At 41.3% G+C, this 21,404-nt stretch overlaps 2 protein-coding genes across 2 annotated transcripts in view; one reads left to right on the top strand and one right to left on the bottom strand.

The window, feature by feature from the left end:
- Nucleotides 1-5,743, top strand: part of LOC135542189 (membrane metallo-endopeptidase-like 1) — a 43,766-nt gene extending 38,023 nt beyond the window's left edge. The window contains exons 20-24 of the mRNA XM_064968958.1: nucleotides 27-160; nucleotides 928-993; nucleotides 1,135-1,230; nucleotides 2,142-2,218; nucleotides 2,314-5,743. Of these exons, the coding sequence (XP_064825030.1) occupies nucleotides 27-160; nucleotides 928-993; nucleotides 1,135-1,230; nucleotides 2,142-2,218; nucleotides 2,314-2,413 (473 nt within the window). The 3' untranslated portion in view covers nucleotides 2,414-5,743. The remainder of the gene's footprint in view (nucleotides 1-26; nucleotides 161-927; nucleotides 994-1,134; nucleotides 1,231-2,141; nucleotides 2,219-2,313) is intronic.
- Nucleotides 5,744-6,115: 372 nt separating this feature from the next.
- On the bottom strand, nucleotides 6,116-13,796 carry prxl2b (peroxiredoxin like 2B). The gene is made up of 7 exons (XM_064968957.1): nucleotides 13,625-13,796; nucleotides 12,422-12,626; nucleotides 11,849-11,900; nucleotides 11,542-11,605; nucleotides 11,310-11,385; nucleotides 10,311-10,429; nucleotides 6,116-6,698 (listed from the first exon to the last, which is right to left on the bottom strand). Exons 1-7 carry the CDS (start codon nucleotides 13,682-13,684, stop codon nucleotides 6,672-6,674), a joined length of 603 nt encoding a protein of 200 aa, XP_064825029.1. The 5' UTR covers nucleotides 13,685-13,796; the 3' UTR covers nucleotides 6,116-6,671.
- Nucleotides 13,797-21,404: the final 7,608 nt, after the last annotated feature.

Below are 21,404 nucleotides of genomic sequence, written 5' to 3'. Positions count from 1 at the left end.
TTCCACATTATATCTTTCAAAAACAGGCCGTAATTTTGACAAGGATGGTAACATGCTTAACTGGTGGAGTAATTATTCTGCTGAGCACTTTAAGGACCAGTCACAGTGCATGGTGCAACAGTATGGCAAATTCAACTGGAAGCTTGCAGGAGGACAAAATGTGAGTTTCCCAATGTAGCTGAAGCATGGGCAAAATGTTATATGTATTTTGGTATAATGACTAAAACTAAAGATTATAGAAGATGCTAGATTTGTTTTTGAAAGAACCTCGATTGAGGGTTTACCATTTAGCTGCCGTGCTGCTGCTCCAGTTTCAACTGTTCTGCCTGCGGCTATGGAACCCTGACCTGTTCACCGGACGTGCTACCGGTCCCAGACCTGCTGTTTTCAACTCCCTAGAGACAGCAGGAGCGGTAGAGATGCTCTAAAATGATCGGCTATGAAAAGCTAACTGACATTTACTCCTGAGGTGCTGACTTGCTGCACCCTCGACAACTACTGTGATTATTATTATTTGACCATGCTGGTCATTTATGAACATTTGAACATCTTGGCCATGTTCTGTTATAATCTCCACCCGGCACGGCCAGAAGAGGACTGGCCACCCCTCAGAGCCTTGTTCCTCTCTAGGTTTCTTCCTAGGTAGTTTTTCCTAGCCACCGTGCTTCTACACCTGAATTGTTTTGCTTTTTGGGGTTTTAGGCTGGGTTTCTGTACAGCACTTTGAGATATCAGCTGATGTAAGAAGGACTATATAAATAGATTTGATTAAATTTGAGTGTTATATACGTCCTGCGGTGATTTTGGAACTTTTTCCAATATTTTATGTACAAACACTTAAGACAACCTAAATCAGGTGTTAAATTAGGTAAAAAGGTCACTTGTAAATGGATTAGGACTTTAATGACTGTCTCTGTGGTACCCCAGGTCAGTGGAATTAGTACTTTGGGGGAGAACATCGCAGACAACGGAGGAGTTCGGCAAGCTTACAAGGTGCGACACAATCATAGCACCCTGACAAAACACATTCAACCCCCATAAAACACAATGAACCACTTCATAACAACAACAAAGAAACTCTGACTAAATACTAATTATATTTTATATTTGTATGTTTTTCATGTTTGTGGTCAGGCCTATATGAAGTGGGTGGAGAGAGAAGGAGAAGAGCTTCATTTACCTGGTCTGGACATGGACCACAAGCAACTTTTTTTCCTTAACTTTGCCCAAGTGAGTAAGCTCCCATTTTAATAAATTGAGTAGTCTAAAGCAGGATTCCCCTACAGAGGTGGGCAACTTCAGTCCTCAAGGGCCTGATTGGTGTCACAGTTTTTCCCCAGCTAACTCACCTGACTCCAATAATCACCTAATCATCATCTTCAGTTTAGAATGCAATTTGATTAATCAGCTGTGTTTGCTGGCGATGGAGAAACAGTGTGACACCAATCAGACCCTCGAGGACTGGAGTTGCCCACCCCTGCGCCTAGCACTACACAGCTGATTAAAATAATCAATGCTTGATGATGAGTTGGTTATTTGAATCAGCTTTGTAGTGCTAACCGAGGTTGGGAAACCCTGGTCTAAAGTAGGCCACTGTTTCTCAACCTTTATTACGCCATGGGACCTAAAAGCTATACTAGCGTCCCTCCTCAACTGCTGTCCACAGACCATTGAGAACAAAAACACAAAGAGATTATATTTTCCTAAATACTTGGTTTTCAAGAGATAAACAATTGGACCAAGAAGTTTGAAACTACACCAGATCATGACTATATCAAGCGACCTACCTTGGGGTACAGAATGTTGTTGTTTTTAAAGACCACTGCGGTGCCAGGGAAAACAAGGCAAGAGCAAAGCCAGACTAGTGTTTTATAGTCCTTATCCAAAACCAGGTCAAAAGCCAATGTCTGCATAACAGCCAAACAAACTCCCTGCTGGGATTATTCAGTCGAAAGGCACTTTGGAAAAAAGCCTTTTCTCAGGCATATCAATTTCATTATCATTTTATGGTTTACATTTACTGTATATTCAAAAAATATCAGCACTGGTAAAATGCGAACACATGTAGCTGAGAAAAGAAATGTGCTTTTACTGTTTCGAACTTGAATGCATTTAATTAGTGATACATCTTTCTCCTCCAGGTATGGTGTGGTGCCTATCGGCCTGAATATGCCAGCCAGTGCATCAAGACTGACTCCCACAGTCCCCTGGAATACAGGTAACGACCAACAGTAAAAATGTAGCGCTTGGCTATTCCATCATACAGTATTTTCTGTCAATCTGTTTACACTCTTTACCTATCTTCTCTCACAGGGTACTCGGCTCCCTACAGAATTTTGGAGCATTCTCAGATGCATTCCAGTGCAAACCGGGTACTCCCATGAATCCTGAGATGAAATGTCGGGTGTGGTAGCCAGTTTGGGCTTTTCTCTACTCTTGTTATTTATTTCTTGACTTGGAGCAGCTAAACAAAAGAACCTGCTTAACAACAACCTTGTGTTATACTGACGCCAAAGAGGCATCCTGCTTTGGAGTATGCCCGATTGATTTACATGGCAGAAGATAAGACATTTACATAAGTGTTACAGATTGGATGACTGACCAAACTACACCCTAGTATCACCACTTGAAGCAGATGTAAACTATGATGAGACACAAAAAACACTTGGAATGCGTATGTACTTATATGGCTACTCAACCTAAAGATGTCTGTGGGTGAACAGTTTTGCTTGTTCTTGTTTACAAGTGGTTTTGTTGTATACATGCATACATCTGAAGCTCCTATGGGCCAATGTGGGTGGTCAGTGGATAAATGCATAGTCGGGCAAATGTAGGACATTCCTAAGACCTTGTAGAATATGTTTGAGCCAAGCTGGCTTAATATGCTTTAACTGACTTTTTAAAGAATTTCCTAAACTCTTTGTTCTTTTTGCCAAGTCATTCAGATGGCAAATTCACAGCGCTTTTAAGCCCACATAATTAGTGGCTTTCATTTATGTGCAAAAAGTATCTTTTGGTACTGAGTTGCCTGGTATGATCCTGTCTGATATGGAACATTTGTTTTTTAAGACATTTTGCCACAGGGCAAGAGGCAAAAGTGAATAATAAGTCTGACATTACAGTGTGACTATGAAATGAATAAAGGCTCTGTGAAAATGAAGAGCAGCGGTGACCTAGAGATGGACATAATTAGTCTCACTCCTAGGCTAAGGCTTGGTTACGTCACTCTTTGAAATGAAACCATTTACCTGAAGACATCAGACTGTTAAACCTTTGCAGCTTTAACCTTATATGAACATTTTGAAAATTTAAAAAAAAAAGGATGGCTAAAAATGTTTTTGATATAGCATATATAAATGTGAGATCTACGAAGATAAATGCTTGGAAATAAGTTTAAATACTTGCTAGGCTAGCACGGTTTTGTTTGAGATTAATTTATAGTGATGATCTGCCATGGAGTGATCAGTGTCTTATTTATATTAGATACTCTATACTCGATCACAACTGAAAGTGATTTGACTTACTTGACTGACTTATTGTTGTGTTACAGTATGTTTCAGAGACAAACATTTGATCAACAGTGCTTCTGATCTCGGGCTTTGTCCACACAGCACCAGTCAGCATTTGGGACTAGGATATGATCAGAAAGAAACATTTAGAGGAGTGTTTTTCAAAAAGCTGCACAGAGAAGTCTTTAAGTGTATACAATGCTTTTTGTTTACTGCATAAAATAAAAAACAGAACAGAACTGTTCCCAGCATCCCATAATAGTCATGGGGTTAGCGCCTACCAATAGTCCTGGGGTTGATACTTCATATAATGAGGAATGTGCAGCCATGTCTCCTTCCTCCGTTTAAAAAAATATATACAGAGACAAATACACTCTTTACTTTTGGATCCAGATACGCCTTTCCATATTGGGTGTGCAAGAAATAGAGAAATAAAAATATTATATTCCCCCCAAAAAAGGGATACTAGGCGTGACATTTTTTATGGTGTGGCTTGGATGTCTAAAATGCCAATATTTCAGATATCACTACGAGGTGTTTCCACAATAGTTTCCAGGACAGGCAACACATGTTCACAATTTGACAAAGATGTTTTTTTTTTTTTTTTTAGAAATGTCCATTGTTCATAATTCCTTACCCGTTGTTGTATATCTTGCCATGATTGAACACATGCTCTTCTGAGAACATCTAAAAGCTAGAACTTCATTATTGTATGCAACCTTTGAGGCAAAACCCCATTGGCATATCCACACAGAAGTGGAATGTAGGTTTGAATAGAGAAGCAGGTGAAGGCCAGGTGAAGGGGCACGTCTTGATCTCTGCAATTGACTAGTGGCCCAGAGAAAGACTGTGCTGGTGCGTATGTGGGGACAGTTGGGAGCCTGGTAACTAGCCGCTATAGGGGCCTCTTGGACAGACTTGACAGATTGACACTGGGGAAATAGCTTCTCATTAGAGAGTTCCCAGTCAAGGCCAGGACTGTTATTTTCTACCTTGATTAACAACTAATGACAGCAGAACTAAAGGGCAGAACAGGAGAGAGCGACTGAGAAACTGACAACATGATCAAACAGATTGACATGGTGGTGGAACAGAGGGGTTTGAAGCACTGCTGGGGAAAGAAAACAAACATTGTTAAAAGCTCAACATTGTCATTGAGAAAATTCAGGATGACTTTGTCATTTGAACATGACTGTTATGTCTGATCAGAGGCTGATTTAGTGAATGTTCATGGTACGTGTATCTTGCCTTTGAAGCTTTATTTACAATCACTCTGCCTGTTTACTTCTTGTAATGGCTTGGATGTTGTGCAGGGGATTCCAATAGCTTTGTTACTGATGCCTGTTTCACTTGGGATGTAAGTGGTGAAGTAGTTTGTTGCCAATCAAAGCGACTATCCATAGTTGACAAGGAATTAAAATAACCAACAGTGACAATATAAAGATAACATCTAGATAAGCTACTTGGGTTGCTTCTCAAATAGCACCCTATATAGTACAATACTTTGGGATGTGCCATTGTATTTGTTGTTTGGTTGTCCTTTTAACCAATCTGTTATCATGGTTTCATCATGCACATAAGATTTAAACAATACCATTCGCACAAAATCAGTTTGAGAATTGTACATACCTCTTACACATTGACACACACACACACAAAATAGCCTCTCCAACCTGTGATAGATATACATTCTGCCACCAGTATTCCTTAGACCATTAGAATCAAATAGATACCCAAACTACAGCTATCTGCAATTGGATTTGTACTTTTCTTGCATAACTAGCTGATATAACTATAAACCTAAATGGAACACAAATAAAATATATTTCTGAAGCAACAATAAGATACCTTGTCAGTGCTGTGTGCTTCTCTGGTATTTACAGGTGAAAGCTCATGCTGCTATATAATTATCTATATAAACAGCTATTTTTGCGACTCAATCTGTTATTAGCGCTATCAATTGATTGTTTACCTGAGACGTTTCAAGTCTCTTTTTCCCAATGTTTTATTGTGATCATTATAAAGAGCTATGGAGCTAAATCCTCACTTATCAAACTAGTGAGTCATTCAACCTTGTGTTAAATGTTTGTGTACATCACAATGTTCTGAATTTGTGCCGTTCTGTGATAAAAATGCATATCGCATTGCATTAGTAATATGCAAATTATGTTACTGTATATCTTGGTGTAAAAACAAATGCTATGCTTATTGAAGATATTACGTAACTGGATTAAATTCACTTTTATCTAAGCATTACAAGTGTTTGGCCTGAGTTTGTGGAATGCAAGTTGGATATTTTAACAGTTTATATGACCTTACATAAGGTATATACATTTTAACCTAGGTAAACCCAAGTCGATCTAATGGTGCTATTTCAGATCAGGTACAAATATTTGATTCATAAGATGTTGATTGTGTGTGTTCGAGCTCTATGTCAAAAATAATATGGTTACTGTAAGGTCTTACAACCAACACCTGGCAGCTCTGTCCAGATCAGATGACTGAACTCCATGTTTGTATTTCACGAGTGTGGAAAATGTTCACAGATCTCTGCAAAACTCACCAACATCAGGGTGAAGTCATTGTATTCAATCCCGTAAGCCACGAAACAGCAAGTTTTCATTTTAATTGGGCACGGCACATACATACAAAAAAGTATTTCAAACACAGTACGTCGTAGAATGTCACAGACCATTGAGAAATTACTATACAATAAAATCGTCAATGTTAAATGTTATGTATCTGATTAAGGAAAAATTATCAGGATAATTTATAGGAATGTCTAGCGAGGCGTGCGTAAGTCAGCACAAGCCTCAGCACACATACAGTTTAAATTAGCCGCTCTGTGACGGAACTGGAGTGACTGGCCACTCACCAGTAAACAAGCAACTTGATACTATTTAATAACATTATCCACAATCATTTATAAATAAGGATTTACAAACTGGAAAACATCTAGAAATCTACTATAATCGAGAATCAAAATGGATGTGGTTGTACCGAGTTTGGGTATCCATTACAATAAACATTGACGCAGATTCAAAAGGTTATAATCATCCTGCTTCACAGTCCAGATTTGCCCCCGCTTGATTGGTGGTCGGGGTTCAGCTCTCCTCCCCAAAGTGCACTTGAGTTGTCACCAGTCCAGGGTGTGTTCAGGCTTCATCTGGTACAAACATCATCGTTGCACTGGGAGGAGATGCAGTGAGATACCGAGGTTATACTACTATATGGATAAACCTTCAACAGGGTATTTTACATAGTGCTCTGATAAAGGCTGACTGACTGAAAGCTCAGCCACAATTAAATACATTTGCACATGACTGGAAGTGTGGCAAAGACTTTTGCCTCCTGCACCTTCACTAATCAGCTGTGTGTGCAGTAGATGATGCATGTTATTACATGGTGAAAGGCAGAAAAATGGGTACTCTTTCATAGATGTACTCATTCAAAGCCAAAACAATAGTTCAAAAACAACTCAGGGGGATGAGGATAATGGAAATACATCGGGTAGGAATCCCTGTTCCTGGAGTGCCGGAGGTACTGCAGGATTTTGTTCCAACTAGGCACCACACCTGAGCTAATTGATCAGTTCAGTGATTGCCTAAATTCAACACATCTGGTCTTCCCCGTCGGTTAAATCCAAAACATGAAGTGACTCCAGCTCTCAAAGATCGGGGTTTCCGATCTCTGTACATGTACTTAGACAGGTAAGTCAACTGTGAGTGACATAATAAGCACACTGCTCCAAGGTTACAGTAGTAAGATTTCTCGGATATTCTGCTGCCTACAGTAGCCGTTGTAGGACATTTATAACTCTCACATTCATCCGCATGTGAAAGCCTGCGCTCTAGAACATCCCTTCAGTTCTAAATACAGTCGAGAGGAAATTGTCAAATCGGTTTGGAGATGTTATTGCGGCCCACACTGTAGGTGCCTGTAGGTGCAAAGCCAGGGGAAGACACGTCACGTTTCTCCATAGCTAGTACTACTATATATACACCATATGTTTTGGACTTTGGCGTAGCTACTGTTTTGTTTTACAGACAGTATTTTCATTTGCTTTTACTTTATGTGGGCTGCATTGATGAGGAGTTACTGGTCCTTGGGCTTGATTCATTTATGCTGTAGATAAAGGTTCTGTAGTTTGATTTATGCGACTCAAATATTTTCCTTATTTCTGAATGACACTCTCTCAGAGATGTGGTAAGTCAGGAATGGAGAGATTTTAGTCCATTCTGGAGAAGGGATGAGATTTAATCCATTTTGCTGTCAAATGAAATGCTACAATGGCTGGATTTACAGCCAACTAGGACAGCTAAGTGTTGGCTCAAACATATTTTAATGCGTCATTGAGACAGGACTTGGCCTTCAGCCACAGGAACACTCTCCTGCCATAGACGTACAACAGACAGCAGGTCTCATAAAAGGTTCAATGACACTAACTTAATTCAATCCTCCGATAACAAAACACAGCTTCTTTGCCGTGCAGCACACCTCACAGAAGCTGGCCTGTAGTGTAGAATTTAGGAACCACCTGGCAATGCCCTGTGCACCAAGCCCAGTCCAGGAAAAAAAATATATATATTTTTTTTTGTTGCCTGGCCTCCTGAGGGAGAGGGTGGAATAATGTCCCTGGTGCCCCTAGCCAGGGGCAGAACTGGAGATGCGACAGGGCACAGAGGCTCCTGAGTGGTGCAGCGGTCTAAGGCACTGCATCTCAGTGCAAGAGGCATCACTATAGTACCTGGTTCGAATCCAGGCTGCATCACATCTGGCTGTGATTGGGAGTCCCATAGGGTAGCGCACAATTGGCCCAGCATCATCCGGGTTTGGCCAGTGTAGGCCGTCATTGTAAATAAGGATTTTGTTCTTAACTGACTTGCCTAGTTAAGTAAAGGTAAAATAAAAGATAAATCAAATAAAATGCAGGGGACTGAAGTGATTCCCCTGGGAGAAATGGAGCATTTCCAGCTCTGATTCAGACACAGATAGCAGCCTGTGAGTGACACTGTGTTTACTACCAGACAGGCCAGAGGACCTATGTGGGCATATTAACCCACCCACACTGGGTGAGCTGGGGTCATTTCTCACCATGGACAGATTAAGTTGAAACTTGTTCTCCTGTGATTATCAATCAGCCACATGCCTTTTTAACTAATGCTGTCATGTTTAGCTCATGATAACCGTGATAAAATGGCTATCCATGAAATGCATCGCCTTCCGGGCTTATAGACCGCGGCACTGCAATGTAGACGTTGGAGCCTAAAGGCTTATTTCACCCATCTCTTCACCCTTATAAAGAAAGCATAAAGGTTGCTGTGTTCCCGAGCTGGTGAGAGGACAGCTGCTTGTCCTTAGCAGTCACGGGGAAACACCCATGCCTTGCTGGCTCTAGGCCTGGCACTGAAGTGTTAGCAGAACATCGGCCTGCCTGAGGGCAGCCTGCAGTTGTGTCCCACATGCTGAGCCTCTTAGGCCTGCAGACATCACTAACAATCACCGGGTCACCAGCCACTCAGTCGTCTGGAAGTATGACTCTGTTTATTTCTCGAGGCATCTGCTTACAAAACCCCTATTGTGTTGTTGAATGACAAACGATGGGTGGGTGGACGTAAACGTGACTATTAGGGATGTAATGATTCACCGGCACGCATCGGTCCCCGATTTAAAATGTTGAAGATACGACTGCATCAATCCACATTCCCCAAACTGATCCAAATGTAGCATGCGTCAGTCAGAAAATCGATTTAAAACATTCAGAATTGCCGATTTCCTCAAATGTTTTGCTCATATTAAGTTCTACCTACCAAAAATACCTCATCTTTTGTGACAACTTATCCAGTGTCAAACTAAGTATATAACTGTGTTGATATTCATAGATCTACAAGTCATTTACAAGTCAACCCCAGGGAATATCAGTAGCGTAGTCAAACTGCGCCCATTCACACACTGACGACAGAGGTAAAATAAGAACTGGAGAATGCGTCCAAGATGTCTGTCGTTTCCTATGTAATCTATTCACGTTCACATAGGTTCAAGGTGGCCAGACCGGGCACTCATCGTTAAAGCTCCAATTTGTGTTTATCTGAATGGTGGTTTAAGATAACGCATGATTTAGACAGATTATAACACATTATCTATTAAATCACCAAGAAAGGGTAAATGGAGAGTCTAAAGATTTTCTACAGGTTAAAAATATAAACCCTGCCAATCTGACCTCTCCCTACAACAAATGATCAACAGCTCAACCTATTCACGGGAACATCCTCGGGAGATGAAACAGCAGCTATGGTATTCTTGGTCTATCTGTTCTCTTCCTGATTCCATAGGAGCACTGAGAAATCGTCAGGTTCTCATGGGAGCTATTTCATCTCACACTGTAGGGATATGCTGAAAAAACTATTACACCAGCCAGAAAGACCATTGTCAAGGTTCAAAGGAGTTTGGAGAATTAAGAGTGATAATACAGGCTGCCTATCTAAAATTGAAGAAGAGATCTGGATCATGGAGTGTAGGCAGAATGTGTGTGGCATTGTCAATAAGGAGTATTCTCTAATATACATGTGGCGGTGTCTGCACACAGCATCAGTGGGAAAATCACCATAAGGAACTTGTCCGCAGCCTGGAAAAACGCAGCTCTTTATCTCAGAGTGACATGATCAGATCTAAAAAATGTCTACTCTGAGCTCATTCACAACAGCAGTAATCACTAAATCATGATAATATAAATTATTCCAGAACATGGTCTCTCTCAAGACTGTTCTGGTCTTGCCCGTCATTGGCTGGTTGACAACTTACCTGTGGTCTCTCCCCTGCTTGTACATTGGCTGAGATGTCAAGAGCCTTGGAAATGTCCTCCAATGGTACATAGTCTCCGGGTGAATCCTGGACAAAGTGTAGCAGTACTTTTTCTCCACCTGTATAGTACACAAAACACAGCATGGACAGGCCTGAGATGCATACCAACAACCTCAAATACCAGTCAAGTGTGAACTGATGTTATCACACTGCCCTCTGGTGGAGAGTATATAGTACAGTCACAGATAGAACAAGGAGACGGATGTTTAGGCAGAAGTATAAATCTGAAGCATGTGGTTGGAATTTCCACTCACCACCAAATATTGTGATGAGAGGAAGCCCAGTGGCCAGGAGTGGGAGAAAATGGAGCGAGACTGGGCCGACATTCTGCTAACTTTCTCATCTATGAAACATTTGATCTCAAAACAATTTTCTGATCACCAAAAAAGGATTATGTGTTATAGACTTTACCCTAAGAATTGCGTTGTTTAGAAAGACTGCAAGGGCGAATTGAGTCATTGCACACGCGTACTTCATAGGCATTCACTATTGGAAATATGCAAACGCATGGTAGAACAACCCAATTGGATCTCGCTAGCGCGTGCTTGGTTTTGCCCACCTCCTTGCTTGTTCTGCCAGCTATGCTTCATTTGCTCCTTTGGAAACGGCTTGCTATAGTGCATCTTGGGTTAGTTCTAAAAAAAATCTTTGGTACAGTACACAAAAAGTGGCCACAGCATTACATTTATTTATGAAAAAAATCCCATGAGGATCTTAACTTATGAAACTTATTATCACACATGGTTATTTTTTATGTATTTAACTAATATTTGAAAAATGTATCTGTCCAGCAATCAATTCTAATCACAACAGCTTTGATATGTTTTTCCAGACAGGTCAACCCCTGAAAGCTGTATTTCTGACCTATATATGGTTCCGTATGGCGATTATCTGGAATGTACTTCAACCTTTTCTCCCCATGTCTGTGTATGGACCTACCTTTGGCCACGATGAGCATGCCTCCACTCTGTAGGAGGTCCCCATTGAAGTTCCCCTGGATCCCTTGAGCTTTGGCCTGGAGGACAGAGCAGAGGACAAATCATGTAAAACACCTTCCAATTCCACTCAGACAGACGAGGACATATACATGCAGTATCAACTGAACATAACCCCCCTCCCGTGTCAACCAATACAGAAATGCTATTGGACAAAGTGAAATCACAAAGGTTACCTTTGTCGTAACCTCTCGAACTTTCTTCCCCAGTGCTGCAGGAACAACACTCAGAGCTGTGTACCTGTTCACAAATGTAAAAATTGTTGTTTTTTTTACCTTTAATTTTACTAGGCAAGTCAGTTAAGAACAAATTCTTATTTTCAATGACGGCCTAGGAACAGTGGGTTAACTGCCTGTCCAATGCTCTAACCACTAGGCTACACTGCCGCCCCAAATGTAAGTTCTTTTCAAGAGCTATTTTTCTTCTTGGCACTCCAAGTAGTACACCTAGGGAAGTAAATAGTACTCAGACGACCCAGCTTACCTTTTGAAGCCCAGGTCCTTGTAGCATTGCTTTTTCTCGTCAATGTAAAGGTCTGCCACAGAAGACAACAGGAGGATAATGATACGATCGACAAATTCTCAAAACTCTTACTATGGCAGGGCATTTATGGTCGGCTGTGGAATCCATCAGGAGGCAAGTTTATTGCTTTCCTAGTAAATGGCCATAACTATGGCTACTTAGGACACTCCCGCTTGCACTGAGTGTTACAAAAGGAAGCTACATATGTTGTGTAAGGGTGACAAAGCTTCTATTGATTCTAAATGACAAACTGTCATTAAAATGTAAAATATATTTTTATATACTTATTTTTTCTTCTATACTATTTAAGTAAATATTTTATTTGCTTAAAAAAAGGTGTATTTAGCTTCTTTTTTTTAAAGTCATTTGTGCTTGAATACATTTGTGGTTGCTTGAGAGGTCAAAAAGGCTGGGTTGTAGACATCATTGGTGTATTGACACTTACAGCCAACTGTAATGTGACTTTGGACAACTGACTCTGTGCCCTCAATAGAGAATGTGTTTTTTTTGCAAAGCAGCAATGGTTTTTCTAACCTCCTTTGAAGAATCCCCCCTCCTTAAACTCCTCCAGGCCTGTCTCTTCAGGTCCAATGCCCACCAGGGCGATACCGTTGGCTGTCAGGTCTGGTTCCAGTTTACTGATCTCTGCAGCTGTCCAGCGGCACACCTGGCAGCCAAACCTGCGCAGGAAGAACAGCACCACAGGCTTGTCACTCCATAAAGACTGGAGCTCCACACTCTGCAACAAATGACAGAGAAAAATGACATGTTATGAAAGATTGAGGAAGGAAGGCAAGGAGGGAGGTTACCTCCCTGAATAGTAATCTGTATCTGTTTAAATTGAATGAAGTGCATTGGTGGCTCACAAACAATGGCTGAGTGAATAATCAATGTAAAAAAGTCAGTCAGAACAAAGTAACAATTTCATGTTAAGAAACATTGAAGGAGTGAGGCAGGATAGAAGTCAGCAAGGGAGAGCGGGAGGTATGAAACGTTGAGAGAGTGAGGAGGGAGGCCGGATAGAAGTCAGCAAGGGAGAGCGGGAGGTATGAAACATTGAGAGAGTGAGGAGGGAGGCAGGATAGAAGTCAGCAAGGGAGAGCAGGAGGTATGAAACGTTGAGAGAGTGAGGAGGGAGGCAGGATAGAAGTCAGCAAGGGAGAGCGGGAGGTATGAAACGTTGAGGGAGGAGGTAGATAGGGAGTGGTTGAGATGGGGAAGATCAATGTTTATGCTCCCTCTACTGAATTGTATTGATCATTTTGACCCATACCTAGGGGATGCCATTTACAATTTGCTGCAATAATAATATGGATGAAGAAGTAATGATAAGGTTGTGATTTCAGCAATGGAGGGATTATATCAATCATTAAAGTGCTGCCTGTGGCTCGCAAAGTAGCAAGTTAACTGGCTAGGAAAGCCGTTCACGACCTTTCTAAACCTGGCACAACCTGATAAAGAGAAAACAGATCTGTCCGAACCAGTAAAAACCTGGGTCTATATCTACTTAGTATTGTAAATGAAATAAGGAGGGAGTAGGTCTCGAACCCTCGACTTTCTAGCCCGAAGTCCAGCGCGCTATCGACTGTGTCGCAAAACCATGCTGGTGCGGCAGAGTCGATATCCTCGCTTATAAACCCAGGATCGTTCCATCTTCCGAATCAGCTAGCTAACGCTAGCTATGAGCCTAAACCCACCATTATCTCACACACACATTGACTTTCAACACATACGTACCTCTCCAGAAACACTCTTCAACAAGTTCGTTCCAACTGGCTTTAGTTCAATCTTTGCCATTTCCACAGAACGTATTGAATTGGCTGGAGACAAAATACGTGAGTAAAAACGACTTACACAACTGACTATAGCAGACACGCTAGTTGCACAACGAGCCCGCTAAGCGAATGTACAACGACCACGCCTATTTCCATATTGATATCCAATCACAATCGAGAACAGCACCCTGGCGCGATGAACGCACGTGGGCGGGTTTGATAACATAAAGTATACATTTTTTTATGAGCAGATACAAAGTCGCCTATATTCCAATTTCCAGTATTGTTGAGTAAAGTGAATAGCTGGGATTATATATAGCTATGTATTCAAAGATGATGTAATTTCACGGAGTTTGTGCATGCTTTTGAAGCACAAAAAAGACATATTTTCAAGTTTCAAGTTGTATTAGTAGAAGTACGGGTTTACACCAGCCTGGTCTCATAAACTAGACGTAACACAGTAAATTTAAATCCGGAACTCTCAAATTAGTATGATATGATCTTTGGTTACGTAAGACAGAAGGTTACTTAAGGCAGACAGTAGGGAGGGTAGGTGTATAATGTGAACGTCTAGCAACCCAATGTTTACGTGTTTGAATCTCATTACTTTAAGTACTTGCTCCTTTGCAACTACTTAGCATGTTAGTCAACCCTAACACCTAACCACTAGCCTAGCTCATTTTAGCCGTCGAGCTAAGGTTTACGTTAGCTACAACAAATTGGAATTTGTAACATATAGTAGTAATTCTAATTCGTAGCATACCATACACATTGTAATTGGTAGTATATCATATGAAATGGATGATGGATATCCACAAATTAATACATACCATATGAAATTAAACATATCATAATAATTGAAATATCACGTGTTTACATGTATTATGTTATGTCTACCCATGAGTCCAGGTTGCATACAGGTAGAATGCAGGTTCCTTCTCGAACAATGCAACAACTAGAAATAATAAAAGATAAGAATATGAACAAAAAGTAAATGGCCCAGTAGAATATAATAAATATTTTAGCATAAATCTAATACAGGAGACACCATTTTTTTGTCCAATATTTACAGGTATTTTGGGGAAGGTGGGATTGGTGGGCAAGTATTCAAATTGTGCAATATTTAGCAATCGTAATAGTCCTGCACAGTAGACAGGTCATAACACTCATAAAACCTAGCGGTCAAACACCGAAATGGTTCCAATCGTTTTTCAGCATTAATTTTTCACTTTGTGAATTTTACAAACACTTCAAAAGAAGTATGTGTTTGGTGTAGGCCTACCTCAGCGTGATGTTTTCATTACCATGTAATTTTCTCATGGACACGGTGAGTATTATCAATATATTCACCTCAAATTTACAAAAAAAATGTGAAATGCTAATTAGAGAAGACCTCACTCAGCAAGACTACAAATTCCTGCAGGAAGCTCCTGCTTGTCATTATCAGCCAACACTGTCAGCTACCGTTCACCAGCGCGATCAGAGACATGTGCCCAATTCATGACTAATCCATGTGCTATATTAAAATCAAATCAAATGTATCTGTTACATGCACCAAATACAAAACAGTGAAATAACAGTGACATTCTTACTTACAAGCCCTTAACCAACAATGCAGTTTTAAGAAAACCCTTACAAAAGAGATAAGAAAAACAAACAATTAAAGAGCAGCAGTAAATATACAGGGGGTACCAGTACAGAGTCAATGTGCAGGGGGCACTGTTGTGGAGGTAATAATGTACATGTAGGTGGAGTTAGCGTAGTCTGAGTAGCCATTTGATTAGCTGTTCAGGAGTCTTGTGGCTTGGTGGGTAGACGCTGTTTAGAAGCTTCTTGGACCTAGACTTGGCGCTCCAGTACCGCTTGCAGTGCAGTAGCAGAGAAAACAGTATGACGAGGGTGGCGGGAGTATTTGACCATTTTTAAGGCCTTCCTCTGACACCGCCTGGTATAGAGGTCCTGGATGGCAGAAGCTTGGCCCGGTGATGTACTGGGCCGTACGCACTACACTCTGTAGTGCCTTACGGTCGGAAGCCAAGCAGTTGCCATACCAGGCAGTGATGCAACCCGTCAGGATGCTCTCGATGGTGCAGCTGTAGAACCTTTTAAGGATTTTTTAATTTATTTTTTATTTCACCAGGTAGGCTAGTTGAGAACAAGTTCTCATTTACAACTGCGACCTGGCCAAGATAAAGCAAAGCAGTGTGACACAGACAGAGTTACACATGAAGTAACATGGAATAAACAAGCCAATAACACAATAAAGTCAATGACACAGTAGGGAAAAAGAGTATATATATACAAGAATTACAAATTAGCAGATTAACACTGGAGTGATAAATGAGCAGATTATGTGTAAGTAGAGATACTGGTGTGCAAAAGAGCAGAAAAGAAATAAAAACAGTATGGGGATGAAGTAGGTAGATTGGGTGGGCTATTTACAGATGGACTATGTACAGGATCTGAGGACCCATGCCAAATCTTTTCAGTCTCCTGAGGGGGAAAAGGTGTTGTCGTACCCTCTTCTCGACTGTCTTGGTGTGTTTGGACCATGATAGTCTGTTGGTGATGTGGACGTCAAGGAACTTGAAGCTCTCAACCTGCTCCACTACAGCCCTGTCGATGAGAATGGGGGCATGCTCGGTCCTCCTTTTCCTGTAGTCCACAATCATCTCCTTTGTCTTGCTCACGTTGAGGGAGAGGTTGTTGACCTTGCACCACACGGTCAGGTCTCTGACCTCTTCCCTATAGGATGTCTCATCGTTGTCGTTGGTCGTGCCTACCACTGTTATGTCGTCAAACTTGGTGTTGGAGTCTTACCTTGCAGTCATGAGTGAACAGGGAGTACAGGAGGAGACTGAACACGCACCCCTGAGGGGCCCTCGTGTTGAGGATCAGCGTGGCGGTTGTGTTGTTACCGACCCTTACCACTTGGGGGCGGCCCGTCAGGACATCCAGGATCCAGTTGCAGAGGGAGGTGTTTCGTCCCAGGGAAATTAAGGGTTTTACTTCTTCCGTATCATCTAGCTACTAAGTACACTTTAACTAGTAATAGTAGATTGTTACGTAGCGTAGATAATTGCACAGTATGTCGACTTAAGTCCATTTCAGACCTAATGGATTTTAAGGATGAGCATAAGAGCATTGAAAGGGGAGAGGACCCCTAAATCTGTCCATGTGGAGAATTGTGAGGGATAACGTTTGGGTTGGTGAGTGAAGTAACATTGGCTCATAGGGCAGGAGCCCATCTCCTGTTTCTGTAGCTTGATGTACAAGTACACCCACTGGATATGACCGTAGTCTATTGCAGAGCTTTATCTCCAATCTGTCTCCTTAATGTGGAGTGCCAAGCAGAGACGCATCATGGCCCATTTTTAACAGTCTTTGGGATGACTCAGCCAGGGATTGAACTCACAACCTTCCAGTCTCAGGGCCAAAACTAATCACAAGGCCACTGAGTTGTGTAGCAGTTAAATTACAGCATCTTAGCAAGACAATATGTTCTGTATAGCCGCCAACATTCAAGGAAAGAACCACTTAATTATATAATCACTAACCAGATTACATTGCAAGAACTCAGTTCTATAATGTTGTAATTAATGAGAATTAACCAAAGTCTATTGACATTCAGAATTGACTTTGTTTAGACAGCCAGCCTGTATTGTAGTTTCATGACCAGAGACAAATATTGAAAAGCACAGTATTTATTCAGTCTTGATTTCTAGGATAGTAACCAATATATGATTGATATGTCAAGTGGTAAAATCCCAAGTTAAACAATTAAAAATGTATGGAAAAACTGCATGTGAAACTGACAGCTTAAGTACTCTACAGGTGCAATGTCATAAAGCTAAATATTCAAACCGAATCAAATGTCACAGACACATGGTTAGCTGATGTTAATGTGAGTGTAGCGAAATGCTTTTGCTTCTAGTTCCGATAATGCAGCAATAACCAACGACTAATCTAACAATCCCAAAACTACTACCTTAGACACACGTAAAGGGAGAAAGAATATGTACATAAAGATATATGAATGAGTGATGGTACAGAATAGCATAGGCAAGATGCTGTAGATGGTATAGAGTACAGTATATACATATGAGGTGAGTAATGTAGGGTATGTAAACATTAAGTAGCATTGTTTAAAGTGGCTAGTGATATATTTTACATCAATTCACAGTATATAGCACATTTCTTGCATTGAAAGGCATGTGGCACTTAGCCTGCCAGGTCTCTATATGTGACCAGCTGATTCACTCTACCACATGTGAATGACTGTGGAGCTTGTAAGTGTAGCCATGCAGCTTATCTTGGCGGTTCAATGTTGACCTTGCAGATGTGGAATGCAAGTGGAGGAAGCCAGCTGTGCCCAAACAGGTGCAGTCAGTAGAGGCCCTGTACACAGCCCTCTGTCACAGGTCTGGGATCCTGGGTGCCTCACTGGATGGTCTGGTGGGCACCACAGCAGTGCTGGAGGTAAAGTGTTCCTACGGTGCAAGGGACCTTACCATTGAAGAGGCAGTGAAGTAGAAGGATTTCTCTATCAAGGACAGAGGATTTTATAGCCTCCGTGAAGACCATCTTTACTTAGCTGTGTGGACAACCAAAGCCTCCAGCACCATCCAGCATGACAACCTCTGACACTCATTTTGCTCCTCCTGTCAGGACCTGTTTTCAGGGAAGGCAATGGTCCACAGTTCATACGTGCACACACTTCCCAGAAAAGGTTATATTACATACAAGTAGGGTTGCAAACATTTCCATGGGATGACTGATTTTAAGCAAAATTCCCACCACAAAAGTTACTTGACAGTGGACCTTTGTTGGATACACAAGCCAGTTCTAGGTCTTTGGGCATATTTTGGTTAAACTATCCCCAATTGCAACCCTCTGCATGTACAGTGCATTCTTCCCTCACATATACAGCTGATTATCAAGATCTTGCACTAATGAGATGCTATCGAGCCCATACTACTACTGTCTGAGCCAAGGACTGCATGGTTTCTGGTAAGTTTTAAATTACAATACTGGGTGGTGTGAATATATTTTATATGACATACATTATGTTTTGTTAACTAGTAAATAGTAGCCTCCAGCAAAGTGTTATCATTTCTAACTTGTTAACAATCTGCTAGTTAGTGTTTGCTACCATGTGCGTTTTAGTTTGCTTGAGCCTGCTAACTGAGTGTTAATAAACCTGTTTCCATACATGTTTCATTTATCTTACAAAGGAGTTGTTTAATCTAACCGCTTAACTAATTATCTGTACATGGAATTGTATTTTTTACTCCTTTTCTAATCTTTACAGGAAAATACCACGGGCACTGATGCATGGAGACATTTCATTGCAGCTAATATAGAAGGAAAAGCTGTGTACATTTGCAAATACTGTGCCAAATCATGTGAAGAATGCAACAAAGGTGCAGAATCTGGCCAAGTGCATAAAATTCCCTCACAACAAGCAGCCTCTGACAAATGTCCCTCTACTTCTATTCAATAGCAACAGCTCATGGTCCTCCTAGAATCCAATTTTTTTTTAACTCAAATGGAGGAACCTCGTCAGAAATGCTGATAATGTTTTGCTCGAGCTGTGTACATAACTGGTACACCTCTGATGCTCACAGGTAATGTGTATTGGAAGAGATTTCGGAAATGTTCTTTGCCCAGCATACACCACTCCAAGCAGACTTGCTTTATTTACTCATTTGCTGGATGCAGAGTTCAATAGAGTTCAAGTGAAGGTCAAGCATATCAGAAAGCAGACAATTACAATCATCTGATGGGTGATCGAATGTTTGTGGGAAAGGAATAATTAACTACATTTCCACCCCTCAACCAGTATTCTATAAGAGCACAGGCACACCGGTCTCTACATTGCAGTTGAACTGAAGGCAATCAAATGACCTTGGACCACAGAAGGTATTTGTACTGATGACCGACAATGCTGCAAACGTGAAGGCTGCTTGGTCTAAAGTGGAGTCCAACCCTCACGTCAACCATTGGCTGTGCTGCTCATGCATTGAATCTGTTCCTCAAGGACATCATGGCACTGAAAAGGAAACTCTACAAGAGAACCAAGGAATTGGTTAGGTATGTGATGGGTCATCACATTACAGCAGCAACCTACCTCACCAAGCAAAGTGAGAAGAATAAGAGCACCATATTGAAGTTGCCCATAAACACCCTTTGGGGTTGTGTTGTCAAGTTTGACAGTCACCTGGAGGGGAAGGAGTCTCGCCAAGAAATGGCCACATCAGTCTGCCGATATGGACAGCCCCATCAAGAGGATCCTTCTGGTTGAAGCATTTTGGGAGAATGGTAAGAAGCCTGAAACCTATAGCAGTAGCCATTACACGGCTTGAGGGAGACAATGCCATACTGTCTGATGTTCAGATGCTGCTTGCAGGTGTAAGAAGAAATCCGTACTGCCCTGCCCACTTCACTGTTGCGCCAAGCAGAACAAACTGCAGTCCTGACATACATAAAGAAGCATGAAGCCTTCTGCCTCTAGCCCTTGCACGTCACAGCATACACGGGACAGTCAATATTCCCTTTTGTTCTTCAGTGAAATCATCCCATGTGAAGAGTCTACTAATTTAATTAAAGTTAATTTTGTAACCCCACATTAAATTTCTCTATTGGAAGGATTTAATCATTTGCAATTATGTCTACTTATGTTAAGGTCTATGTTTGTCTCCATATAAATATCCAAGTCAAAAAACACACACACACACACACACACATATTTCCATTAATTCCCATGGAAAGTTTCCACCTATGAATATTCCCCAAAATGTGCAACCCTAAATAAGGGTAATTTACTTAACTTTCCCCATTGGCTTCAGTTGCAGTAGCTGTGATGTTTCAATTATTTCTTACCCCCTGAAGGCCCCAGTCATCCCTGCCTGTAGCTGACATGGTTGAAAAACAAGTGAACAATTAATAAAGACCATACACAAACAGGCTCCTAGAATAGATTAGGTTACCTTGAGGTTTCACTCAAAGCAGCCAACTGAAGTAATGTAGTTAACATAACTTCAATCACAAAGGCTGGTCTGATATAGGGGAGGTAATCAGGAAGGTGATAGAGTCCAGGTGAGTGTCATGAGGCACAGGTGCGCGTAACGATGGTGTCAGGTGTACGCAATGATGAGACAACTGGTGACAACGAGGAGTGGGAGTAGACGTGACAACTATGTGGATGGGACATTTCTGCTGGAATGGAAAAATGATCAGTCTAGGGTAAGTATTGCAATTAGCTACAGTATATGGCTGTACTTCTGATTCCAAAGAGGAAAGTTACAACCCTTAACCATGAGGTCACTGAGAAGGACCAACAGCAATAGGGGATCTTCTGAAAAAGCCTGAGATGTACTGGCCAGCAGACTACGATTTCCTCCAGCCCCGGTAACATTCAGGTCCTAAATCTGTGGCATGCAATGTTTAGAAATGCAAAATTTCACTGCTGTGTCAGGCTAATTTGGCACATTGTCTCCTATTCCAGTTTGAAAAGTACTAGCCTGATTTCCATCCCTGCTGACATGCATAACTGACTTCACACATATTAGCCATGTACAACAGATGCACTCCTGGAACAAAGGCATTTGTTTTGAAAGGGAAAACATTGAGCCCACAAGTCCTTTGTGAGCTAGCCAGTTAACTTTTACATGTGGTAACATGCTAGCTAATGTTAGCCCAACAGGGCAGGAATATTTAGGTAACGTTTAGCTAGGTAGTTA

Source organism: Oncorhynchus masou, chromosome 6 (assembly GCF_036934945.1).
Source record: "Oncorhynchus masou masou isolate Uvic2021 chromosome 6, UVic_Omas_1.1, whole genome shotgun sequence".
Taxonomy (NCBI): domain Eukaryota; kingdom Metazoa; phylum Chordata; class Actinopteri; order Salmoniformes; family Salmonidae; genus Oncorhynchus; species Oncorhynchus masou.
Note: the sequence above shows the minus strand (reverse complement) of the source record. Positions and strands in the feature narration are given on the sequence as shown.

Bases quoted from the DNA above. Each gene is read 5' to 3' on its own strand.
- prxl2b (XM_064968957.1), bottom strand. From the start codon at position 13,684: ATGGCAAAGATTGAACTAAAGCCAGTTGGAACGAACTTGTTGAAGAGT. The intron at 11,386-11,541 runs GTAACCTTTGTG...TCTGTCCTCCAG, and splicing joins TTCGAGAGGTTACGACAAAG to GCCAAAGCTCAAGGGATCCA. The intron at 10,430-11,309 runs GTAGGTCCATAC...TGTACTATACAG, and splicing joins CATGCTCATCGTGGCCAAAG to GTGGAGAAAAAGTACTGCTA.